The 27552-nt window shown below is 43.4% G+C and overlaps 1 protein-coding gene across 4 annotated transcripts in view; it reads right to left on the bottom strand.

Moving 5' to 3' along the window:
- LOC125989404 (helicase ARIP4) overlaps positions 1-27552 on the bottom strand; it is a 43651-nt gene that overhangs the window by 4214 nt on the left and 11885 nt on the right. For 2 of the 4 annotated variants that reach the window (XM_049755748.2, XM_049755749.2), the window contains exons 3-22: positions 14437-14668; positions 14041-14174; positions 13660-13812; positions 7094-7305; positions 6845-7027; positions 6544-6677; positions 5914-6110; positions 5635-5838; positions 5362-5500; positions 4319-4496; positions 3892-4110; positions 2937-3055; positions 2685-2803; positions 1866-1965; positions 1567-1772; positions 1276-1451; positions 953-1149; positions 523-722; positions 282-371; positions 78-173 (exon numbers count right to left, since the gene is read on the bottom strand). In XM_049755748.2, coding sequence (XP_049611705.1) covers positions 78-173; positions 282-371; positions 523-722; positions 953-1149; positions 1276-1451; positions 1567-1772; positions 1866-1965; positions 2685-2803; positions 2937-3055; positions 3892-4110; positions 4319-4496; positions 5362-5500; positions 5635-5838; positions 5914-6110; positions 6544-6677; positions 6845-7027; positions 7094-7305; positions 13660-13812; positions 14041-14174; positions 14437-14668 — 3288 coding nt within the window. Of the gene's footprint in view, positions 1-77; positions 174-281; positions 372-522; positions 723-952; positions 1150-1275; positions 1452-1566; positions 1773-1865; positions 1966-2684; positions 2804-2936; positions 3056-3891; positions 4111-4318; positions 4497-5361; positions 5501-5634; positions 5839-5913; positions 6111-6543; positions 6678-6844; positions 7028-7093; positions 7306-13659; positions 13813-14040; positions 14175-14436; positions 14669-22691; positions 24347-24375; positions 24540-27552 lie in introns of those variants that run through there. The other 2 variants (XM_049755751.2, XM_049755750.2) reach the window with 2 other exon arrangements.

The raw sequence follows: 27552 nt of genomic DNA, 5'->3' as shown, positions 1-27552 counted from the left end.
TACAGAGTTATAATTTACTCTATGTAGAAAAGTACTTTATGTTCAGCAGCATTGCGTTATAACATAAGTCTTCCAACCTTTGTGTGATGTTGCAGTATTCTCCTCTGAGATCTTAGGCTTGTTAGCTGCTCTGATAGCAAAGATTCGGCCATCTGACGTCCTGATGTAGGTCCCTGAAAATAAAGAAAATAGTTGACCTTGAAGTTGAAGAGTTTCTTCATGTGACAGGAAATTGACCAAATCTAAAATTTAAGTACTAAAACTGAAATGATGAGTGTTACCTTTGGTGCCTCGAATGACATGGATGCTCTCTCCGGCTGTGATTCTGGCCTTGACATCTGTTGAGCTGTTGGTGCCTGGAATCACCATATCTAAAAGAAGAACAATATACAATATTTGCGTCTATTTGCTTTTTCGTGGAGGGAAAAATAGTGCTATCACTTTGCGAAGTTTTAATGGTAGTTTTCATAGCTCCTAAACCAACTAACCAAAAAAAACAACAACCAATCAGCGGCAACCTACCTGTAGTGGTGATAATCTTCTGCACAAAAACTCCAGCTTTTTGTAAGCAGCTAACAGGAAAACCTCCAAAGCTAGACGGTGATGAGTCTTTGGAAGTTGGAGCCGAACCTGCAGACACCTGGCAAGGAACAGCGGGAACTGGAGCAGATTGGACTGGTCGGACGTTGCCCCCCAGTTTCTTCTCAGTGTGAGGTGGGCGCCTGAGAATAGTTTTGAAGATTTAACACTGACTGCCTTTCAAGGACTTTTTCACATTTTAAATATAATTTATTTTTTAATAAATTAAATTATTTTTTGTTGTAGTTTTACATGAAAAACATCACATTAGACCATTTTTCCCTTTCGAAGGTACCTGGTAAACGCATCAAATGTGCAAAAAGGAAAAGTCCTTTTGATTTTGAATCAGCTGCAAATATTTAGAATTACATACCAGTTTCGCTGGCTAAAGGCGGGGATGTTGGTGAGGCTCTGGTCACTGGCTGGGTAGTAGTGAGCGTAGGAAGGGCGAGTGTATGGCACAGATGCCCTCTTTTCTTCCTCGTAACCTTTTTTGGCAGCCTTCTTCTCCGCAGTGCTCAGCTTCAGCTCTCTGCGGTCCATGAGAAGAGACTCATGGGGGAATGGTTGCTGAAATGAATTCAAGAAACGGAGGTGAGCTATGTACTAATCTGTTATTGTTTGTAAATTGACACTAGTCTCAGCTAGTTAACATTTTAAGAAGGTGACGGGTTATGTTCTTCTTTGTTCTTCTACCTTGGTAATGAGGTGTGGAAAGAGGCACAATGCCTTCCCGAGGACGCAATCCATGTTGTCCCAAGGTTGCAGCTGTACTTGGCAGAGCTCTGGGTCCTCTTCGACAAAGTGTAGGAGAGATTCCACCTCCCTCCTGGTGAAGGTCAGCATAGGGTTCAGATCATCCACCACCCGGTCTGATTGATGGAGAAGGAGGGTTAAAATAATGTAAAGAGGAAACAAAAACAAAACACATCTGCACAACATTAGGCTATTTTCTTCCCAACTGTATATATACAGGAGCGCACTCACCAGACATGCCCTGCTTGGAAATCTGGCGATCATAGATTTTCTTCTCAAGCGTGAAATCACACACGAGCCTGTAGACGTGACACTGCTTCTTCTGACCGTAGCGGTAGACACGGCAAACAGCCTGGGCATCATGGCACGGGTTCCAGGAGGCATCAAAAACCACCACACGGTTTGCTCCGATCAAGTTCACGCCCAGACAACCTGCCCTGAGACCCCACATAAGTGCACAGTCCAGTTATTCATCACATTGAAAAACAGCATCTATGCGTGTACACATGTTCCGTGTGTCTGTGTGTTACCTGGTTGACAACAGGAAGACCCAAGCTGATGTGTTGTTGGGATCGTTGAACTGGTTAATTAATCTTTCTCGCTCTGAAGTGGTTGTACTGCCATCCAGTCCTTTAACACATTACACAGCCAGAACAGAGATTTAAAAACAATAGTGTAATATACAGGATTCGTTAATGTTAAAAATAATTTATTATTCACCCGCTTGTCAACTGCTTATACAAAAACTGAACAAAACTGAACACCGTACTTTGGAGAAAGATGCTACTTTGGAAAGATGAGTTTTTGGATTTGTTAGGTGAATGAATGAATAATCTTGAAGACAAATTTGGGCAAGGTGATCGAAATAAGGATTTATCGGCCTTGGCAGAAGTTGGTGCTCCAAACCTTTTACTGTAGGGACACATACTTCTGATAATTGGTTGGAAGGGATTTTCTCCCCCTTACCACACCTATATTAGACATTATCTGTGGCAATTAAAAAGTGAGAAATGTTTTTCAAAATGACTAAAAGATTTTCAGAGGTTCAATTTAAAAATCATGAAACACCAAACTATAAATTACGTTGTCTGCCGTAAAGAACCAGCAGGTGGCAGTGCTCATTACAAGTACAGTACATGGGGGAGGATATCGGCAATGCATTCAAATGAATGTGCATCATTTGAGTATATTAGCCATAAATCATCACAAAAAAACTAAATGTACTTCTCACACCTCATGAGTATAACATCACTGTGTTTTATCCAAAATAAACTGTCCACTCTTCAAGTAAATCTCAGCTAAACGTCACAGACACAGAGCATGTACTGTAGTGTGAAAAGACCACTCACTGTAATAGTTGACATTTCGGACCCAGTTCTGACTGGCTGTGTCCTTAGTGTTGGGAGAACGCGGTACTGGCCTCTTAGCCAGGAAATCCTCAATCACAGTTAGAGTTGACAAACTCTGACTGCAGGACACAGAAATAAAAGACAGGGTCATAAGATAGGGAACATGGGGAACATGGGAATCCAAGGAAAAGCTAGGAAAAGAATGAACCATTTAAAATGTCCTTTTCACTGATGTACGTTTCAGCCTTTTACCTGAAAACAAGAAGTTTATCTCCCTTTGTGACACTCTCCTCAATCAGGTGGAAGAGCAGTACCATTTTTGCAGAGTTCTCCAGGATGCCGGGGTTGTAATCACACATTATGTCCTTCGCCTAGGGAAGCATATAGGAGTAAACACATCTTATTATGTGCCGTTAGCTGAACGACTATGACTTGCTTTAAATAATGTTGATGTTAGACTGATGACGGCTTGTGCAAACAGAGTCCAGAACACACACGGTAAAGTAGAGGAACCTCTCTCCACTACTCATTGGAATTTGAGTAATAAGTATATCACACAAGATTTCAGCTCTTCACATGTCGATGACCAAGAGCAACATAGTTAGTTACTTAATTGGAAGTCAGGGACTCACTCAAAGGACTGCAGTGGTGTCCCATTACTTTTGTTCAGCATGACCAGCATGTATGTGAAACAGCTGTTTTTCAAAATGACTTTCATAATTTTTAATGTTTTAAGATTGGTTCATGTTTTACATGCTCCCTTTAAAATGCTTAATGAGATTTCTCTGAAATGTAAAGTGCAGTAGATTATAAAATTAAATGTATTATTGACAGCACAATTTGATTAGGTAATTATTTCACTTGGGTTTGCATAATTAACTAATATACTAATTTGTCATCAGAACACAACTTCATTGAGAATGATGTGACAAGCTGATGTGTTCAACTTTTTTTTTCTAGGGCACTGCAAACAAATGGGTCATTTATTTTTACCTCCACCAAAACTTTGAGGTTTTTGGTGCCCTGCACTCACAGACGGGATCATGCACAAATTACCTAATTTTCTAAATCTGTTTAAAATTACAAAGGAAATGCTGACTGTCCAAGAATTATACTTAACTCTAAAAAATATAAGATGTGATTCAAGGAAAAGAAAAAAAACAAAACAAAATAATTGTGATGCCTACTAAGAAATTTTGGCACATACCCATTCATATGTGATGACCTGATTGGCCTTCTCCTGCAAATGGTTGAGACTCACTCCCCCATTTGGGTTAGGGGTTTCCAGTGGCTTTGGCTTCTGATCGGCGGCAGTGGGACAACATGTTGGTGCAGCTGAAGTGATGTCGTCAAGGTCCAAGTCCTGGTCATTGGCCAGGTTTTCCTTCTGTAAGGCTTCATAGAGCACATCTGGATGGTTCCAAATCTTAAAAAGGGCAAAGAACAACCAATGTAAAACGTCATCCTTTGACATGTGGATTATTTAGATTCCATGTCCCCCCTCTAATTCTAAAGTGAACTTCTTTTTCCAGTAGTTCCTGTGGTCCAAACACACAGATATTCTCCAAAGGTTCCTACCTCTGGCACATTTGGTGTCCAGTTTAAACTATGCGTTTAAACGTTTTTTGTCTCACCTTGCAGCAGACGCTAAAGGCTTTGAGCGGGTTGAGGCTGAGCCAGCCAGAGTTCCCCGCCTCTCTGAAGCGGTTCATGAACTCTGTGTAGAGCGCCCTTTGCAGGGGAGACAGACGCACTAGGATCACATGCTCTTCTTTAGAGGGCAGCTGGTCCTTAAGAACATCGTGGCCTCGTCTACAGCACAGAATCACAATGTGTTAATTTAAAATGTGAAAAAAAATGTCCATTTTAAATTAAATACATTGACCATGACCATTGCAGATTCCTTTCTTTAAAGTTGTTACGGCTCCTATAAGTTACTAAATATCTCACCAAGGGATATATTTTTCCGTGTCTAACTTCCTGTCTGTTCTTTTTATTTTAAGAAACTAGATTCACTTTGATGTCAGTACACTAATAATCTCGGTTAAAAAAAATAGCGATGCTACTGGGTTGGAACCAGCCACAGTGAATCCCACTAATGTATTTATAGTGGGATTCTATTATATGCTAATTTTTACTATTCGAGTCCCAATCCATTGCGAGTAGTGGGAGCCCACTGTATATTTTTCGGTGCAACATTTGGAAAACTTCTGTTTGAATGAATGGGATAATTAATTTTTAATTATTATCAATCATATAGGAATTCTATGGGAGGTCCAGGCAAGTGAATGGATTTCATTCAACATTTGAAATGGGCCCTTTGATGGTGGTCAGGACAGGTAATGTGGATTATTTCATCATCGTTAATATCTTTGTTGTTCAACTAAACAAACTGACTAAAGCGAATTCCTGTCATATTGTCATTTCATGTTGTACAATACACTGATTTTTAATATCTGTGAAACATCCATTGGAAAGGTTGTAGTTAATTTAGAGAATCTTTTTTCTGCTTCTTTGCAAGCTTATGCAAGAAAAGGTTGCTCCAACAAACCAATCCGATTGTAACAAAGAATAACTATTTTTGTACCAAGGTCCGCTCTCTCTTAATGTTCGTGTTTACTCAGTGAGTTTGACAAATCTCAAGGTGCTTTTGAGAGTAGCCAGGCAGCTGTCTCACCTCTGTACGAAGCCCTCCAGCAGGCTATGTAGCACATGGCTCCTGTACCTCATCAATTGAATGTCCTGGGGTGTGCTGTCCACACACTGCCCGTTCAGAATGGGACGCTCAAACATGTTACTGAATTCTTGCCGTGAGCCTGAAACATATGTACTATATCAGAAGGTCTTCCAAATATCCTTTTTTGTAGTTATACTCCACGTTTTTAATTGTTGTTAATGTGTTAGTCATTGAATGTCAGCCAGCTGCAGTAGCAATAAACAATTGACTTACCGAGGAAGTCGGGCCGAACAAAGTCAACCATGCACCAGTACTCCATTAGGTTGTTCTGGAGTGGATATCCCGTCAAGACCACGCGGCGCTTGGTTCGAATGTTCTTCAGGGCCAGAGAGGTGCTGGCATGGCAGTTTTTAATGCGATGACCCTCATCACAAATCACCACATCAGGACCAGGCCTGGCCAAGGCTCTCTCAATAGCTGGAGAAAGATAATTCCTATTTACAATTTGATTTATTGCACCTTTTCGTCTGCTCTCTCATGTATCTCTCCCACCTATGAGCAATTGCTGCTGCCGGTCCTCCTCAGCCAGGTTGTTTGTGACAGGCCCTGCAGTTTTCTTGCTCTTCTTCTTTCTCCCAGACACAAAGTTCTTCTTGAGCGACAAGAGGCGGAACATCTCATAGCCCATTAGCAGCACACCTCCATCCTGGACCCAGTTCTCCACCACCTTGGCCCTGGATGTTGTGTTTCTGGGTAATCACAGAGAAAAGATTTAATTCACACAACAGATGCTTGGCCTTCTTTGTTGTATTTTGCCTTAGTTCATTTAAATGTGAACCAAAACTAAAGGGCAGAGGAAATACATGTGATGGTTTGCAAGCACACAGAAAGAGTCATCCTACAACTCCCCTCATTGACACACATTATGTCCCATACACATAGAATATGCGGCAAACGCACACACACACACATATTGCAAACAGCTGTACGGTGTGGTTAGCACCAGATGGCAGGTCAAAGGTTCAGCTGTTGGGGGAAAAAAACAAAAACAAAAACAAAAAAAAACAGAAGGAGCATTTTCCCTCACATGTGGGCACACTGGCATGATGCATGGACCTCAGCAGAAAGGTAACACATTTCATGATATTAATCCTCACCAGCTGCACGCCTGTGTAAACTCACTTGTGTTCGTCATTGAGGATGTGAACCTTGAAGTTTCGAGGCCGCACCAGGCCATGGTCGCTATCTGGCGGCAAGGCCTCTGCATCTGGGACCCACATGTTAAACTCTGCCAGCCAGTTTTGCAGCGTGTTCACCTGTGAGACAAAAAGGTTGTCAACAAATATAATGGAGTTTTTCTTCAACAGGCTTTTCCTCGCTCTGATCAGACATTTATTCAGTTCCTACACCGTTTGAAGAGATGTCTAAACTTGACCATCAACACATCATTCATTACTTGAAATTGACTCCTGAAGGTGCTTACAGGTACGATGGCGAGCACGGTGTGGGCCTTTGTGTATCTGAAGAGAATGTCAATGAAGGAGATGACCTGCAGCGTTTTGCCCAGGCCCATGCTGTGGGCCAGAATGCAGCCAAAACCACTGCTGCTGCTGAAACGCTCCGCCGACTCCACCAGGTTGTCGTACAGGAAACGAATTCCGCCGATCTGAGATAAATGACACAGAGCTCAGTTTGTCTTTACTCAGACTTCAAAAAGGGTATCATTTGGTACCTGGTGAGGTTTCACTGCTCGAGCCAGCTGAGGTGACAGGAAAATGTCTGTGTCTGTTGCTGGATGGTTCAAGTTGACCAGCACCCGTCCTTGGTCATCTGGCCGATTCAAGCTGTCGTTGACGTGCATGCCACTTTGCTCACACTCTATTTCATGGTGGGCGGAGTCACTGCTGTTAGCATCGTCCTCACTCTGGCTCAGATTACTCACACCTATGGAGAAAATGAAGGACGTGTGATGGGGGGAAAAAAATCCTGTCCTCTTTGGAATTTTGCTAGAAACAGCATGAGAAGTTGAACACTGAATTAATTCATGAAGGAGCAACTCTTCTTTATTAGATTTTGCTAATGCTAAATATAATCCTTGTACTGTAGTTAGTTTCACGCAAGCGTGAATGGTAGAAGTAAATTCAGACAGTACATGGAGACAGTGACCGGTTTATTGCTACATTTAAATTCCATTGTGTGTGAAAAAATTGTACAGTGGTTGTAACAGGTTGCAAAAGACAAAGGGGATGGAAACATCGTTTTTTGCAGGAATGTAAATCAGAAGACATGAGTCATTTTTGGTCCACGTGTATGGAATCTGATAATGTCATCACAGGTTGTACGTAGAATGAAGGAGACCAGAAAAACAAACCAGAATAACAAGAATATCCTACTGAAGAACCAATTTTTGAGAATTTTGAATATTTTCCATACCTTAGTTATATTATTTTAATACTGTAAATAGAGGACCGTTAATCCCAAATCTGCCCAAGTGCCGAAGACCTTTTTGACTAAAGCAGAAGACTTTTTTGACGAAAACAAATGTTTTACTGCAATAAATACGAATCCAACTATTTACCTAAAACAAACTTTTACACTTCTAGCGTTTATACTTTGATGTGGTTTCACGTAAGGAAAACCAGTTTGACATCCCTGGTTTAAAACAAATGTATGCATCTGTCTATTTGAATTGATTTAGCTAAGTAGGAAAAGTGGTTTCATAACAGTTTTCTGATGGGTACAAGCAGACACAAAGAGGACAAGCTAATTGACACCTGATGATGTTTTTGTTGTGCGTGTGTTTAGGGTGGTGTTTTTGTGTGTGGCCAGTGGCCACCAGACCAGCATCTCTAATTGATTAGGGGGAAAAAGAACACCAAATGACAAGCATTACACAAGATGGCAGCATGTGTGTCAGTATGTTAGTGTGTGTACAAAAATAAGGGAGAGCGAGAGGGACGAAGATGAAGCGAGAGAGAGCTTATATAACTGCAATGAATGTCTGGTTATACAAGTAGGATTAGATTGGCGGGGGAGACTGGTTATGCAACTTTAACTAGAAATGTCACTGTGCCACGGTGGTGCGGTGTGTGTGTGTCCGCGCATGTGCACGTGTATGTCTTCTGGGTCCCAACTTGGATTAGCCAGCTTTATTGCGCTGATCTGCTCCTTCTATCACTCTTCCACCTACCTCATCTTACTTATTTACCCACTGCCCCTTCCCTTTTCTTCCTGTCATTCCAGGCTCCTAAACACACGTCTCTAAAATTTAAGGACGTGTGCGTTATAAAGCGTGTGCACATGAGCCAGTTATAAAAACGACTTGGGAATGAGAGAAGTACAAAGTATACCCTGCGGACATTTGAAACAGCTTCTGAAATTGCATTAGAGTTGATATGATTTCCAAAACAACAGATGTATCAAATATTCAGTTTTTACAAAAACAATGCCGTTGACAGAAGTCTTAATTTTATAATGGCTTCATTACGCCATACTGCATGGAACCAATTCAGGTAACCAAAACACAACAACACCTCACTACGAAGCAGTCAAGAAAGCTACAAACACAAGTTAGCATGAAACTGAACATTAATGTCTTTGTATGTGGAACAAGAATATTTGATACAGCTCTTGTCAAAGTGGGAAAAATTATGGCCCCCGTTGGTAGGATTTTGAAATTGTTGTGTGTCTCTGTTGCTTTTGGCTCATGAAGCAGTTAAAAGCATGCGCAATGCAAATGTCACAATTATCCAGTCAGAAGGATAATCTCCAAACTGGGAGTTTCCCGTTGCTCGTTCTGACCTTCCAGAGGCACCTGACCTACTAGCCCACTGAACACTGTCAAAGGACAAAGTGCAAGGGGGCCCCGAGGCCAACTCCATGTGGGGCAAGCTACTTCAGCGGCCTGGAATTGTACCTGTACTCGTTAATAATTTTCACAAGCAACTTTCCTTTCTGTCGTGTCTTTATAATGCTTGATTTATTTGTGGTGTTATAAAGTATATGATATTTTTTTTATTCCTAATAAATAGTAACTGTTGTCACGGTGTCATACATATTAATAGTGCATTCAGACCGAACCGGAGCTGAGCTATTCATGAGAAGCGATTACATGTGAAGTCAATGCCATTCACGCAGATAGGCGCAACTCTGGCGACAGGTGGCACAATTGACGCATTTGAGGTGATGCGAGTGGAGGCAAGCACACTCAGGATGTTAGTAAAAAAATTTCCGTCAGAGGAGGAGCTACCGTTTCAAGTGGAACAATTGGATTTGGCTCGAGTCAGTGGAATTAAAATTCTATATGGTACGGCAGCAGCTTTTGTCATGTTTATTTATATGTGACAGCCTAAATGTAAAAGGTCTCTAAAGCCCAAACTATTCCAGTTAACAGAAGTGAAAGCCACAACAAATTTATACCTGGTGTCCATCTTGCATGAAAACGATTCGATAAGTATTTCGATACACGGGGTGCGATATGCCCCTCCGTGAGTCGTCACCCTATCGTGGTGGAGGGGTTTGCGTGCCCCTATGATCCGAGGAGCCATGTTGTCGGGGGCTTCATGCCCCTGGTAGGGTCACCCATGGCAAACGGGTCCTAGGTGAGGGGCCAGACAAAGCACGGCTCACAGAAGCCCCTTATGATGAGTAAAATAAATGGACTTCGTTTTCCCTTGCCCGGACGCGGGTCACCGGGGCCCCCCTCTGGAGCCAGGCCTGGAGGCAGGGCTCGAAGGCGAGCGTCTGGTGGCCGGGCCTTCGCCCATGGGGCCCGGCCGGGCATAGCCCGAAATGGAAACGTGGGTCCCCCTTCCCATGGGCTCACCACCTGTGGGAGGGGCCGAAGGGGTCGGGTGCAATGTGAGCTGGGCGGCAGCCAAAGGCAGGGACCTTGGCGGTCTGATCCCCGGCTGCAGAAGCTGGCTCTTGGGACATGGAATGTCACCTCTCTGGCTGGAAAGGAGCCCGAGCTGGTGTGCGAGGCAGAAAGATTCCGACTAGATATAGTCGGACTAGCCTCCACGCACAGTTTGGGTTCCGGTACAAGCCCTCTCGAGAGGGGCTGGACTCTCTTCCACTCTGGAGTTGCCCACGGTGAGAGGCGTCGAGCAGGTGTGGGTATACTTATTGACCCACGGCTGGGCGCCTGCACATTGGGGTTCACCCCGGTGAACGAGAGGGTAGCCTCCCTCCGCCTTCGGGTGGGGGGACGGGTCCTGACTGTTGTTTGTGTCTATGCACCTAACGGCAGCTCAGAGTACCCACCCTTCTTGGGGTCCCTGGAGGAAGTGCTGGAGAGCGTTCCTTCTGGGGACTCTATCGTTCTACTGGGTGACTTCAATGCTCACGTGGGCAATGACAGTGAGACCTGGAAGGGCGTGATTGGGAGGAACGGCCCCCCTGATCTGAACCCGAGCGGTGTTCTATTGTTGGACTTCTGTGATCGACACGGATTTTCAATAATGAACACCATGTTCAAACATAAGGGTGTCCATGTGTGCACTTGGCACCAGGACACCCTAGGCCGCAGTTCGATGATCGACTTTGTAGTCGTGTCATCGGATTTGCGGCCGCATGTTTTGGACACTCGGGTGAAGAGAGGGGCGGAGCTGTCAACTGATCACCACCTGGTGGTGGGTTGGCTCCGATGGTGGGGGAAGATGCCGGTCCGACCTGGCAGACCCAAACGCTCTGTGAGGGTCTGCCGGGAACGTCTGGCAGAATCTCCTGTCAGGAAGAGCTTCAACTCCCACCTCCGGCAGAGCTTTTCCCACGTCCCGGGGGACATTGAGTCTGAGTGGACCATGTTCCGTGCCTCCATTGTTGAGGCGACCGACCGGCGCTGTGGCCGTAAGGTCGTTGGTGCCTGTCGTGGCGGCAATCCCCGAACCCGCTGGTGGACACCGGTGGTAAGGGATGCCGTCAAGCTGAAGAAGGAGTCCTATCGGGCCGTTTTGGCCTGCGGGACTCCGGAGGCAGCTGACAGGTGCCGGATGGCCAAGCGGAACGTGGCTTCGGCGGTTGCTGAGGCAAAAACCCGGGCGTGGGAGGAGTTCGGTGAGGCCATGGAGAATGACTTTCGGACGGCTTCGAGGAAATTCTGGTCCACCATCCGGCGTCTCAGGAGGGGGAAGCAGTGCAACGTCAACACTGTTTACAGTGGGGATGGCGTGCTGCTGACCTCGACTCGGGACGTCGTGAGTCGGTGGGGAGAATACTTCGAAGACCTCCTCAATTCCACCTACACGCCTTCCATTGAGGAAGCAGGGCCTGGAGACTCTGAGGCGGATTCTCCAATCTCTGGGGTCGAAGTCACTGAGGTAGTTAAAAAACTCCTCGGTGGCAAGGCCCCGGGGGTGGATGAGATCCGCCCGGAGTTCTTAAAGGCTCTGGATGTTGTGGGGCTGTCATGGCTGACACGCCTCTACAACATTGCATGGACTTCGGGGACAGTGCCTCTGGATTGGCAGACTGGAGTGGTGGTTCGCCTCTTTAAGAAGGGGGACCGGAGGGTGTGTTCCAATTACAGGGGAATCACACTCCTTAGCCTCCCCGGTAAGTTCTATTCAGGGGTGCTGGAGAGGAGGGTCCGTCGGGAGGTCGAACCTCGGATTCAGGAGGAGCAGTGTGGCCAGCGGACCAGCTCTACACCCTCGGCAGGATCCTCGAGGGTGCATGGGAGTTCGCCCAACCAGTCCACATGTGTTTTGTGGACTTGAAGAAGGCGTTCGACCGTGTCCTTCGGGAGGTTCTGTGGAGGGTGCTTCGGGAGTACGGGGTGTCCAGCCAACTGATAAGGGCGGTTCGGTCCCTGTATCACCGATGCCAGAGTCTGGTCCGCATTTCCGGCAGTAGGTCGGATTCGTTCCCAGTGAGGGTTGGACTCCGCCAAGGCTGCACTTTGTCACCGATTCTGTTCATAATTTCTATGGACAGAATTTTTAGGTGCAGCCGAGGCGTTGAGGGGGTCCGGTTTGGGGACCTCAGCATCGTGTCTCTGCTTTTTGCAGATGACGTGGTGCTGTTGGCTTCTTCAGGCCGTGATCTCCAGCTCTCGCTGGAACGGTTCGCAGCCGAGTGTGAAGCGGTCGGGATGAGGGTCAGCACCTCCAAATCCGAGTCCATGGTCCTTGATCGGAAAAGGGTGGAATGCCCTCTCCGGATTGGGGATGAGATCCTGCCCCAAGTGGAGGAGTTCAAGTATCTTGGAGTCTTGTTCACGAGTGAGGGGAGGATGGAGCGCGAGATCGACAGGTGGATCGGTGCAGCGTCGGCAGTAATGCGGACCCTGTACCGGTCCGTTGTGGTGAAGAGAGAGCTGAGCCAAAAGGCAAAGCTCTCAATTTACCGGTCCATTTTCGCTCCTACCCTCACCTATGGTCACCAACTATGGGTCATGACCGAAAGAACAAGATCCCGGATACAAGCGGCCGAAATGAGTTTTCTCCGCAGGATGTCCGGGCTCTCCCTTAGAGATAGGGTGAGAAGCTCGGTCATCCGGGAGAGACTCGGAGTAGAGTCGCTACTCCTCCACGTTGAGAGGAGCCAGATGAGGTGGCTCAGGCATCTTATCAGGATGCCTCCTGGACGCCTCCCTGGGGAGGTGTTCCGGGCATGTCCCACCAGTAGGAGACCCCGGGGATGACCCAGGACGCACTGAAGAGACTATGTCTCTCAGCTGGCCTGGGAACGCCTTGGGATCCCCCGGGATGATGAGCTGGATGAAGTGGCTGGGGAGAGTGAAGTCTGGGAGTCCCTCCTAAAGCTGCTGCCCCCGCGACCCGACCCCGGATAAGCGGAAGAAGATGGATGGATGGATGGATGGATGGATGGACGGACGGACGGACGGACGGACGGACGGACGGGGTGCGATATGATTCAAGGACGGTATATTTGAAAAGGAAAGATTTAATTCAATTAAACTGAGTTTACATCAAAACCAATTTTCCGCCTCAAATAGGTTTTCCTTACACATTTCTTGAGTATTGATATCAAAGAAAAGTTATTTTAATTGTAAATAGTTAATTGGGGAAATATTTATTTACACTAAATAAAATCTATTTAGAAATTAATAGTGTTACGAGTGCCTAGTGACAGGCTGACGACCTGTCCAAGGTGTACCACACCTCTCAGCTGGGACAGCCTCCAGCTCACCTGCGGCCCCAATGAGCACAACCGCTCGAGAAGGATGGATAGCACTTCTCTTAAATTGTGCCGTCCCTGAAGGGAGCAGTTGCCCAAGGAACACTGTGCACGTGTGTGTGTGTGTCTGTCTCTCTCTCTATTGTTTTGTCTGACCTGTTTTGTGTGTGGGCTTAGTGGTGGAGGCACATATGTTGGTCTTGACATCCTGGCATGTGCCGGAGCTACTGGACTCGAAGCAGATGACTTCCTGTCGCAACTCCTGCTGCGACACTGATGATGATGATGACGCATGCTTTGTTACATCACCTGAACAAAGGGATTAACAAAAAGCATGAGAGATTCAATGCTTTGTGTTTACATTCTTACCCAAATCTGGTCACACTTCAAAGCTTGTACAGATAATAAATTGTGCTTGTCTGTCTCTCTGTGTTCAGTGATTGGCGGGTGATCAACGTGTGTGCGACCCTGAATGTAATAAGTAGCATAAGTGTAATATGTACTGAAAATGGATGGATATTGATGCCGGGGACACACCTGTTTCATATTCAGGCAGCAGTGGTATGGGGACATCTTGCTTTCTCTGATCACCCAGACGTTGCCTTCTCTGTTGTTCCTCCTGCTGAGCACTTCTGGTGACTGCTTCCAGCTGATGGTCCCTCAGTAACTTCCTACCATCACGAGAGCGGAACACAAAACCTCAATAAGAAATTGGAATGAAACTTGATGTGATAATGGACAAACATTATACGTGTGTTTTCGTGTCCCTCGTGTACCAAGAAAACAAACACGATGAAAGCCTGAGGAACTGCTGAATGTATTTTTTATGACTAATTCCAGAATGTACAATCTTGGGAGACACAAAATGTGATGTTTAAATGCTCAAGCCCCAAAATGAACTCCCTATACAATCGATAAATAGATTTTGCTTACCGAATGTTGCGTCTCATATGTGAGGGTTTGGAGCTCCTCTTTCTATTTCCTGTCAGGGTGGCGGGCTGGGTGGTCCTTTGGCTGGAGGGTCTCGAAGCAGGTTGCGAGGGGGGAGCGTTGGCTGGCGTCCCTCCTGAAGGTGAGGTAGATGGCGGAGGGGTACGCTGCCATGCTGTGGTGTCGCCTCCCTGAGCCCCATTCTCTGAGCTGAAGGAGGCGCAGTGGGACTGATCTGTGAAACAAAATGGGGACCCACTGTTAAACATGCAAAATTCAAGCTATTTATTTTGCATCAAGAGCATTCCCAAGATGTCATAGACAATGCATACAGATCATGTCCAGAGCATGCAGAGTCCTGAGCCACAAAATGAGTTGCCTTGAGAAAATTCACACAAGTGTGATCCACCAATTTACACTTTTGAGATTATTCTGAAACTAGCCATTTTTCCATTGATCGTTGTTCTTCATTAAAATCACAAGCCATAATAATTTTTTTAACTGGGATATTTCATTTCATCGTGAGCTTGAGTATGTGATTTAAGTGTTTCCTTTGTTTTTTGGGTGTATTATATAAACCGTCGCTTAACTGTATTGCACTGCTTCCATCCAGTGTGAAGTCGGGGTTCAAATCAACCCTTACAACATCGGTTAAAAATGAGTTTGAGTTTGAAAATAAATGTAAACCGTAAGTGAGGTTACCCAAACCTTGAATGCAGTGCCTTTCTACAATACTGGAGGCCGTCAGCGTTTCTGTGTTGAATTTGTGCCCTCAAACAGAGACACTCGTGTGTGGTGAGAGCTCACTAGGAGTGCAGCGGGAAATTAACACTTAATTTGTCTGACAATTATATCCATACTTTCTTTTGCTGTACAGCATATCTTTGTTCATTTATCTGCCAGCAATGTCTAGAGATGAAAAGACAATTATCTTCCCTTAAATGTGAATTGCAGAAGGTCCAATAAACGTCTGTATGCATTTTTGTTTACCATTTACACAACTAGAATAAGACAGGGCTTCCTGTATTTCAGCTTTGTGTTCAGCGAAACAAGTCCAAAATTAAGACTGACTAAATATTTGTTTTTTTACTTTTGTTTTTTTTCTTCAAGAGAGGGGATCATCGTTATTTCAGTGTTCGTACTTTTTGTGCTATAAATATTTGTTTGGTGGTGTGCCGTGAGATTTTCCAGTGTAGAAGAGTGACTTGAAGATTTTGCCCTAGAGGCTAGTACACAAAGCTCAGTTTTGTGTTTGCCTTAATTAGTTATAGTTGCTTAACAGTCAAAGTGACGCACTCAGTAGTTAAAGCTACGAAAGAAAAGACATGAATCATGCAAATGAACAAGAACATTTCCAAGTCCGTTTTGGGGATACACCCAAAGTATGCAGTCATCGTTCTAACACTGAAGGAAATCTATAAACTTGATATTTTTGGGCATATTTGAATTTATGTTTGTACTTCCATTAACCCATTTCAAAACTGCTTTCACTTCATTTTTTCACCTTTCATCTTTTCCTCCACAACTCCTCCCTTTTCAGTTGCTCTGCCAGAAACACACTGAACCAAATCTCGGTTTTATGTAAGCACTGGATCATAAATATGGACAGATTACGAAATGAAAAACAGGAAACCCACACAAACAGTACCAAGAACAAGCTGTGCCAGGAACTTGCTAGGGATGACGGGACAAAATGATGCTGCGTTGCCAACACACAGCGTCCTCACTCGCAACTTTCGATGTTTATGACACCTGGTGTATCATGTTGCCATTGTGGACCTGCAATATCCACATTGTGATAAGAATGTCTGCAGACACTCTGAGCCTAGCTGCCTTGCAAAACAACTTGCACAAAACACCCAGTCTGGTCATGATACATAATCAAACACAATGCGGTTGGTTAAATAACACCAGTCTGTGCGCGTGTGCGTGCGTGCGTGCGTGGGCGTGCATGCATGCACATTGGGACATATCTGAATACATGGAGGAAGGACTAATATTTCAAACCAATTCATAGGAGAAATCCTTAATGATGGGAAGTAAATAAAGTCATGTCAATATTAAAATATTTTTCTGACTTGCTGTACTACATATTGGTGATATAAATGTTCAGCCTTACTATTGACAGTAGTTAACTTATTTTTACACTTGTATTAGACTTACCATCACATGTTACTGAAAACATTACCGGTACAGTAACAAGGTTTTATAATGACATTTTGCGGGAGGAGGAATGTATGAAATTGCTTCAAAATATGTTCTTCATTTGACAGTTGCAAGTACACTTAACGAAAGATCAGACTGCACTGCCATATTGCATCGGCAAAGGACACAGGTTTTCTTATCTCAGTCTGAGATAGCGCCAGAGACATAACAATGTGTCAACGTGAACATTTCACATACACATTTCCACTCATATCAGCCCCTTGTTTCCTACCTTCAATGTTAACCGACAGAACAATTTTGTATATGACTTTACGTCATCCAAAGGTCACTGACATCAATATACTCGCACAATGGCTTGCTGTACGCACAGACAAACACACACACACACAACCGCACACTGAGCACTCGGGGAGCCGTTAGGGAAGGACAGGAAGTGGAGTGGGCAGATGAAAGTGAGGTCACCATTCAAAGAGTAAGGCTGCACTTGAGCGGAAGAGGGGGCAGACACACGCATGATCAATGAATTTGACTGCTTCACACATCACAGTGAACTATTGTCTCACTATTGAAGCTCTATTTTAATACATACTCTACGTACATGTAGTGCATTTAGAGTTAGTTTCATTTCTTGTCCACAATGTGCCAAATGTGTGTCTCAACTACAGGAAACAGATAACAACAACAACAATAACAAGAAAAACATCTGAAGGGCAGAATGAAGGACAACACAAGACCACAAACATAAAAAGGATACTGCAATATTGAATCTCATTTCTAGGATTAAATCTCAATTCCAACCAAAGATTCATAGAAAGATGTACAACCTTTCACACACATCCATCCAAACGTCTTCAGCAACCTAAATGTTACTGAAGTACATCTACATAGTATATGTTTAAGGTTTCTCAGTTAGAGGGCTGAAAACCACAACTTGCTCTCTTTGTTTGAACGCGTGTCAAACAAATGGCTTTTGCTTGAAAGTGTTGGCGCTGAGAGGAAAGGAGGAATGAAACTTTCTTTTCAAATGAATTTCATCCATAGATTGATGATTAACAAAGAGCAGTAACAATGACTTGGCATTGTCTTGAGATTGAGGTGTGTCAAGTTTCATGCTTTTTATTTCCTCCCTAGCCACAGTGAAAATATAGTCAAGCTGCTGCTTTTCACTAAAAGCACTATTTCAATGGAACAGTACAAGTAATGTACTACATTCAGGCAGAAGACCTGGGTAGAGATTGTAATCTGTAGTGGTAGTTTACTAAACTGATTAAAAAACCATAAAATACATACAAAGCACTTTGACGCAAGCGTTTGCAACCGTCGGCTTACATAACGCTGAATCACAAACACATGAAAGCAATTTTAGCCCTTTTCAGATGTGCTTTGTGCTTGAAAAGTTGCAATTTTCCATTTTCTGTGTCTTCTAAAGGCATCAATACAAAAGGAAACTGGAACAATAACATGTTTGTCTGATTAGATGGTAAACAACGTGTATCTAAAGCTATTCCACTCCAGTCTTGTAGGTGCATTAAATTGTCTATGTCATCTTAACATCTTATACATGCTTCAATCCATTTTTTTATGGTCACAGTGAGCTGGAACCCATCCTAGCTGACTCTGGCTGAAAGGCGTACTACACTTTATAGACTGATTAAAACAAGGCACAAATAAAGACAAACATCAATTCACAGTCACTGATTGGGAACTGTACCCACAATTCCTGCACCAAAATCAAGTGACTAAAACTTTGATGGGCTTCATGATTATGGCCAAAATCATAACCGTGACTATTTTAATTATGATTGAAATTAGATAATTGTGAAGCTCTAATACATCACTGAATGTAACGTTCCTTAACATGATCAGATTCCAGTGCATATGTTGCCAACAATTTTGATGGATGTAACTCACACACTCAGCTCAGCTGGAACAGAAAAAAATTCAATTCTAAGAAGCTTTGTGAGAAACACAAAATGATCTATCATACCATTTCCTGAAGGCAGTTGTCCTTGTTCAGTTAACTCAACACACATTGTGTAACACTAAGCTAATATGCACATCTACTTCGAACAGACTGCTCCGATTAAAATATTTGGCTTTTTTTTCCCCCTAATGTAACATCCTAATCTCTTTTTTGTCATTTTCCTCATTTTAGAAATTGCATCCTCATTCCTGATTACCATTTTAGAACATAGTACAGGAGGAATCTGACATCCTTTTTTTTTTTTTTTATTCAATCAGTGGTTGGGCTAGACCCCTTATTTACTGTACGCTTAAACCTTCATTTTTTATCTCATGGAGAGAATTTAGACAATTAAATGTTTTTCTGTCAGAAAGCCCACAAAATAAAACAAGACAAAACGCAACCCAAAAGGCAACACAAAGAAGTATTAGTACTGAAAACAAAAATAAGGATGAAGCATATATCAAAAAAGCATCAATCTGCAACAGAATTCCAACTTTCTTCAACAGGCAGCATTGGGAAATTGAGAGTTTGTTATAGACTGCACATACAGTTTGTCCACATGCTGTCTCGAGAAGCTGCATCATACGTTACGATGGCCTTTTGTACTTTGCGTCCTTACCGGCACTCACACACTGAGTCTTGAGTACAAGTCTTGCACAGAACGTTACTCTCTAATGCCAGCGACGCTGAGGGGGATGTGAGAGGGTGCTTATATAACGGTTGCCTGTGGCTGTTACACAACCAGTGTTCACAAGAACCGCGCACACACACACACACGCGCACACACACACAAACACCGAAAAAAACAGTAGCACATACTGCATGTGTGTGTGTTTTACATGTGCTCTCTTTCACGCTCGTCTGTTATTTGAAGAGCTGTCGGACTCATTGAATGTGGTTGTTTTAAGCAACAGATCAGTTAAATCATTAAAAAAAACACACACAAAAAAATAATTTTGTAAATTTGAGGCAGACTGAACACTAATTTCATCAAATCTTTTCATCCATCCATTTTCTGAACCGCTTAGTCCCCACGGGGGTCGCGGGCGTGCTGGAGCCTATCCCAGCCGTCATCGGGCAGTAGGCGGGGGACACCCTGAACTGGTTGCCAGCCAATCGCAGGGCACACAGAGACAGACAACCAATCGCACTCACACTCACACGTAGGGACAATTTGGAGTCTTCAATCGGCCTACCAAGCATGTTTTTGGAATGTGGGAGGAAACCGGAGTGCCCGGAGAAAACCCACGCGGGCCCGGGGAGAACATGCAAACTCCACACAGGGAGGGCCGGAGGTGGAATCGAACCCGCACCCTCCTAGCTGTGAGGCGGACGTGCTACCCAGTGCGCCACCGAGCCGCCTATCAAATCTTTTCAATATGTGAAATCATCAGTCGTCATAGAGTTGCAAGGTGCTTTTAACAAAACAGGACCACAGGCTGTTATTACTGTAACCATGACAACCACTTCATACTGTTTTACATAGCCTCTTGTAAAGGACCTGTGGACAATGGTCCACAGGGAATTATTATATATTATATATTATTCTTTGACATTTTGAAACGTCATCCAAATTATCAGTAATAAAAATCAATGGAAATGTGAGTATTTACTTTCCAAGTTGATTTGCAGACTATGCCTCTATGATTTAAATATCAATACTCCTCGTAATAAAATATAAAGGCTATGGGGCCTGCACACTATGCATAGAAATCTCATGACATTTGTAGTTATAATTTTGTTGTTTGGTTTGAGTAAAGTCTAATTGGAGTAGGCCTGTTTTGTTAAAAATAGATGACGCTGATGATTTGTAGCAGAAGAAAGCCTGTCAACCACAAAGGTAAGGCTGTGTGCATATTCATTTCCACCTATTACATCGTCTAGTCAGATCATTGTTTTTTTGTATTACTCATGGCTTTCAGAGTATTGACTTGAAACAAATGTTTGAGGAAGATGATGTAACCACAGTCATTTGTTTTTGTGAGTGAAAAAGCCTTTTCTCTTGTTGGTAGCTGAGTGCGACTGCACATTTGGATGGGCACGACTTTACTGGATGTAGTGTTTGGTCAATCAAGCAAGATGCTAACTTTTTGATTTCTTTCCAAGTTGATTTGGGGATGTGAAGCTTCCGCCTGACAGCTACGACAAATAGCACATAATGGAAATGTATTATTGAATTCAACTGAGCACTGCAGAGAAATTGATGGATCTCTATTTTGTGCTGCACTGCAATTGAACAGTCTGTAAAATCGTTTTCTCTTGGACATACCAAGATAAAATGGGTTATGTAACGTGTCTTACGAAAGACAAAAAGCACACACACACACACGCACACACACACACACACACACGCACACACACACGTTTCTTGTATAACAGCCTTTCCTCATTGAGTTATTAAGGCTGCTTTTATTAGCGTGGAAGCAGGTGAGTTACGAAACCCACCGCAGGGGACGCACGAGTGAAGAGGCACCAGAAAGTTCAAAAAACTCAACAGGCGGAAGAGGACAAAGACCACACAAGTCTGATAGAGAGCAGGTGAAGTGTGTTGGATTTGTTTGTAGGCCAGTATGTCAGCATTGCTGTAGGGAAGAGGAGGATGAGTGATGCAAAAACACACACTCCCATATAATTCTCAATTTAAAAGGACATTTCGGGTAATAGCAGCTGCATAATTGCAGCCTCCGCCTGCAGCGGCGGTCTTATGAAAGCAGTCAGACTTCATGTGCTCCTTGCATTCAAGTTAGACCCTCACGCTGTTTCCAAATAGGACAGCTTGTTCCTTACCGGCACGCTGTACCCAATTACAGCCAAGCTGAGTCACTAGTGCAGCACAGATACCTCAGTGGTGCTGTTAAAACCTTCATTTCTAACTAAATATTTCTTAGTCTGATACACACTTTATCATGATGGGCAGCTGCAACACAATCAAAAGTAAACACCCACATCATCCACATTGGGTGTAAGAGAACAGGGTGTGCTTTCATCCTTTCCTCACTACCTACTGCACATGGTGCAGAAACAACAGGGCACATAGTGTCCTTTTCACAATGTGCCAGACAAATCAGATTTTTTTTAGTCATTCCAATGCAAGCAATTCTGTGTTACATCCAGGACAACACGTGCAGAGACGTGTACAAACAAAACCCTGTTGAGTTCTCTCAGCCAGCCCCAACACAAAACAACATTGTATGAAGTGGCATTCCCTGAATTAGGGCTGGGCTTTATTGGGTCAATACGTGACATTACGTGATGTATTATTGTATTATTTGACTTGCATCATGCACTGAAAAAGGGATTATAAAGTCAGATATAATAAAGACATATTCACAGTCGGTTTGTGGAAAAACCAATCTGTGAAAGCTATTCAGAAAAATGTATCTGTTCATTCATCCAGACGAGACGCAGGCGTCGCTCTGTTCCTTCTGCAGTCGCCTAACACATTTACCCCGCTAACCCAGTGGTCTGATGAACCATGTGTTCCTGCCTTCAGAGACACACATTTCCAGCATGGCTCGAGCCAGCCCGCGATGGCCAATCACATGCGGGCATTGCTTAAAGTAACCCTAGAAACAGCCAATCGGAGCGCATCTGTGAGAGGACAACACAGGAGAGCCAGCCGGTCGGTGCACGTGGGACCTCGACAAAAATCAATGGAGTAAAAATTCCTTGAAAGTGGATAAAAAGTAGTGGGCAAGCACTCACGAAGGAAGAGAAGGGATTCAAGAAAGTGAAGGGAATGAGGGAAATGGTGGCAGGGACTATGCATGTTCAACTAGCTGTGGATGCAGTGTTACACAACGCTGTTAAGTAAATTCACGATTATCACCTAGCGGCTGAAGCACGTTCGAAGGACTTCTGAGATGTCCAAGTGGCTTTCTTGTACCATTTGGCTCAGATTTCTCTCTTACAAAATGCTCTCATTTTTCTGGTCCAAGGATTGGGTTACAACTGAGTTGCATTTGAGAAAAAGCCTTTCCCAAATCAGGTTTGGTCCTGTCTTCTCTAACATTTCAAATAATTAAAAACTGTTTCAATCTTGGATCCCCAGACAGGAAGATTTTCTTCCAATAAACTTGCTCCATCCCTGGCCGTGCAATACCAGTGTGATGTTCGAGTCACCTACCTGTGAACGACTCGGATTCGTCCAGGAGCAGCATGACTCGGGAGTGAAGAAACAGGCTTCTCGGTTCTTCTTGGCTTTTCTCCTCCTCTCTTTTTGATTTACCCCCAACTCCTGCTTAAAACAATCTGCTACCGTCCAGGCACAGCAAAAAGCCTTAAGAAAGCCAACAGGATGCGTTGATCACTGTCCGTCAGCTTGTTTTACGTTGAGCCTTTCTATAGCACTACTGCCACAGTGACTGACTGACTCACTGACTACTGGCTGGCCCGCTCTGTGTGCAGTTTTCAATAACAATGTCAACATGAGGCAGAGGCAGGAAGGAGGGCTGGCAGCTGAAAAACTTACATAACCCCTGATGCTGGAGGCGGGGCCCAATGAGGGAGGACTACTACGGCCGACCGAGCGTCACTCAGACCCACCGCACACCCCGAGACAGAAGGAGACGCCCACACATTCAAGTCTTTTCTCGAAGGAAAGGGGTTTGAACAGAAAGCAACTGTGTAATTAGAAGAAAAGGGCGTACAAATACTTTCAAGTTTGAAACAAATCTGTTCAAGTGTCAGGCTTTCATTTTGCCCCTGTGAGATTTTTAACACACAAAAAACCGAGAATAACTATGCAACCATTTCCGTGATACATTGTGACGGGTGTTGCTTGTGTAATGTAGAAACTAGGATTTTGTTTGCTCCCATGTATCAGTGGTGAAAATGCATCTTTTAAAATACAGTTTTGAACATTGACCCCCTAACTCACTTTCAGGACTGGAGTAGATCAGAATTTGCACCTGCTCAAATTTACATTTTTAAAATTCCAGAAATAATTTCAGGAATTATTTAACCTTTATCCATCCACCAGGTTAGGCAACTGATACCAATTCTGTTTTGTAATGCTGACTGGGCTGCAGACAGCAGAGTTAACAATTTCTTTCACAAGCACGTGCGCAGACAAACACGCAGCTTTACATATTTGCTCACCATGGGAAATGTAAGGTCTTGCATTAAGCCACTTTTGCCTTTTACACCGATCCAAGTGAAGTCAGGATATTGCTTCAACTTCCTGTGCTTTTAAAACATTTCACGATTCGACAATGTTAGGAGCAGTATCTGTTGAGAAGTATCAAATGCTAACATTGATTCTGATACTCAACACGGCACGTGAGAATTGAGTGTTGAGCCTGAACGGTCACTGCCATTCTGAGTGTCCCCATTGCGACATGGACCTGAATTTACATCCAAAAGCAGCAAAGTTTCAGAAAGGACATTACATGTCAGTGCCGTTCTTACAGAAAAGATGGTTCGTTGAACCAGGGCTGTGAAATGGAGCTCATGACAGACACTTTGTGTGCGTTCTGAGGGAAGCCCATATGAATATGTACAGAAACTCGCATACTGCTAATACATTAGTCATAACACTGGGGTGACATGATAACATTTTAGGTGTCACTTGTTGCAATGTCACAGTTACAAAACAATTAATGAAACTTGCTCGTCCTATTCCATAACAAATCTGATGATACCTCTGAAGTGCATGTTGGCATGCACCACATTTGGGTCAGGGTGAAAAACCCACCCCCCTCGCAAGAAGACACAATAAAAGAGATTAAGTGAGACAAGGACAAAAACACGGAAAACAAAAGCCACTCAAGACCCAATTAACCAGTTTTTTAAAAATGACATCTACTCACCCATAACGTGTGGTTTCATCTACTCTGACAGATCCATGTTTCTTCCCTCCCTACTGCTAGCACACTTGCTCACTCGGCGAGCATGGTATTGCCTCCAGGCAGCAGGCCACTGGGACAATTACAAAACACCGGGTCGCTGAAAGCTGCCCGGGCCTGCCGCACGCTGGAAACCTCCCAGCTTGCTTTCTCTTCCTGCTGCTGCTCCTCCTATTCCCCCGCCCCACGGCAAACTGATACAGGGATGTGATGTCAGCAAGCCACACCCACTCCAGAGCCTGCCTTAGGTAACAAGGTTAAGGGTTCAACTGGGAAGATGGCAAGATTGAATAATCGTCTTGATTTCCGTGCATTGTCGATTTGGGAGGATTTTGTCTATTCTAGTAGCATATGACTCTATTCACCTATAACTCGATTTAATTAGCACAATTGTTTTTTTTTTTTTTCATTTATATAATAATGTAATATGGTCCCTTTGTTGTCCATTATTTGCTGTAGCTATACAGTGTATAAATAGACTATACAGTATATATGTACATACTGTAGACAAGCGTGAGAGAGAGTAAAACAAAATGATCAAAAGAAATGTGTAATGAATGAATCTTTTAAATGACAGTGTGACATCTCACTTTATTATTTCTTTTGTTACAGAATCAATGCCAAAATCCACAAATAAATTGATAGACCTTAAAAACATTGAAATCCCTTCCTTTTTTAAAGTTAATAAGATTAAATTATTGTTGTTTAAGTGTTTTATTTCTTTATATCTAAGAATGTGTTTTCACTTATCTTAATATTATTTTAATACACACTGGTTTAAATAAAGGAACAACATTGCATTTCTGTCAGTGTTGGTATGTGCTTATTTTGACACACCATCTCCATAAGACTCCATCTGCATCGCTCCATGTATTCGTGCACACACACATGCATACACAGACAGTGCGATGCAGTTTTGGGGCGAGGGCAGACAAGCCAGAAAGCGGAGAAAGAGGCGGTGACAAAAGCAAAATGAAGGGGGGTCGGCAGGCAGACTGGCTGCTAAGTCATTACAGCACACATGTTCACCTTTGCCACACTAGCACAATTCATGCAGCCCCGCCTCCAAGATGAAGCACGCATGTGCGAGTGTTTGTGTCACAAACTATGCACAGAGCAAGTTGTAATCCATCTATTAAGTAGTAATCCATCTATCAAATAACCTATTCCCTTGAAGAAGAGATTTTTCATTAGTCACATAATGCCTCCATTGACTCTAAATCAGGCTTTGTTTGGAGTTATTTTTAAGGTTTTGGGCAGGGGGGAAGGGGTGCATCAACTCTGTTGGAATGCTGACAATGGTGCGCAGAGCATGAGCAGACCAGGCGCAGCCTGCCTATTCTGACTGGCAAAACAAATAGGACGTACAAGTATATGTATAAGACTAATGAGATGAAATTTCGTCAGGGTTTTCATCTTGATCCAAGCTTTGTGTAAACTTGAGTTACTAAATGAGGCCTAAATTTGTACAGGAACGTTTTCAACTTGTCCATTTTCATTGTATGTCTTGGTGTCTGGGACATAAACATTTCAAAACTGGTTGGCTCTCATTGATTTGCAGAATATTTACTTGATTCATAACAACAATGATGAATGTGTGTTGTTGTTTTTTTTGCATACATTTAGTGGAGTTATTACAAATCATTTAAATTAATTTCAGTGCAATTGAGTGCAATTTAGTCTGCTGTGTAATACACTGTTACATAGTTTGACTGACAATAAATAAATCACTTTGATTGATCATCTGAACTACAGTACTGTGCAAAAATCTCACCAGCTCATGAGTTGATCATTTGAATTAGGTGCGTTGGGAAAGGGAGACATCTGAAAAATACAGGGCAGCGGCCCTTGAGGACCCTATTTGGACCCCCCTACCGTATTGTAATCGAATGGCTGAGTGGTTAGAAAATTATCTGTTTCCCCCCCCACACAATCAAACTACTGAGCTTCATATCAATTAATGCATTATTCTATTATATGCTAAAATGCTGCTTATATGACTTGTTATACAGTTATATGTTTGCGGAGTAAACAAAGGTTTTATAATGGACTTTGCAATCCATGATTTCAAACATAAGTGGTGTTGAAATTTGTTTTAAAAAGCTGACCACGTCAAAGTTCACTATTGACTCCTCAAACTAAAAAATGGCCCTCAAGACTGAAAGATTACGGTGTGAGATGAAACTAAGCCATATGACTGCATTGTGTAACTCAACAGTATGACTAAGCATTTCTGCAAATTTGATGACACCTCTGTCTACAGTTGACACTCAAACGACCACACGCATACACACGGAGCAAGCACACGCACGCTGTGACCTGGTAGTCTGGTGTACCAGTATGTTGACCAGCTGGTGTTATTTTATCACCTCCCACTCATCACTCAGTGAAGCTCCTTATCAGCACAGATACAGTATATCCCCTTCCAAAAATGCCGTAACAGTGAGTGAGGCCATTCCTGGATCTGCCACACAGCTTAATATTATCAGTTATAACGCTCTATGCATTTGCAGTAAGCAGGTAAGGAAACTGGACTGAAGTGAATATGACGTCATTTTTATTTGCATCCTTAGCGAGAACAGCATTCAAGCCTGCGGCCACTGTCATTTTTTGTGATGCTTTTCGTAGCTCTTCAGTCAGTAATTTTTTGGGGAGTTCGCCCTGGAGGTTTCTCCCTTGGCAGCTAAAGTGCATTTAGGGCAGAAGATTGACATGGCCAGTCTAAAACCTCCTTCATTCTCTCCTCTGATGAACTCTATTTGTTGTATCGGTGATGTATTGGGGCATCGCCTAGCTGCCAATCGTTTTTTAAACGGCAGACTGTACACATCTGGGTTAATTTTGCTGTTGCCATTATGTTGTTAGGTAGGCCGGTAGGAGTAACTAAGTATAAATATTTGGCACCATTTATTTTATTTATTTTTTTCACAAAGTTGGATGCATACAATTGCCCCAAATGTCTTGCCAAGAAATAGACTTCATATATAGAGGGAATTACGTGTTCCATTCCCACTTCTTGATTGATTGAGGCAGTTAATATCGATGCTTTTCTGGATCAATATTTGTTAATCCTTAACTACTTCAAGAAAACATTTAGATCTGTTTTGAATGCCAAGTGAGTCGAAAGCGAGAAGTTGGTAC

This window comes from Syngnathus scovelli, chromosome 2 (assembly GCF_024217435.2).
Source record: "Syngnathus scovelli strain Florida chromosome 2, RoL_Ssco_1.2, whole genome shotgun sequence".
Taxonomy (NCBI): Eukaryota; Metazoa; Chordata; class Actinopteri; order Syngnathiformes; family Syngnathidae; genus Syngnathus; species Syngnathus scovelli.
This window is presented reverse-complemented; position numbering and strand designations above follow the sequence as displayed.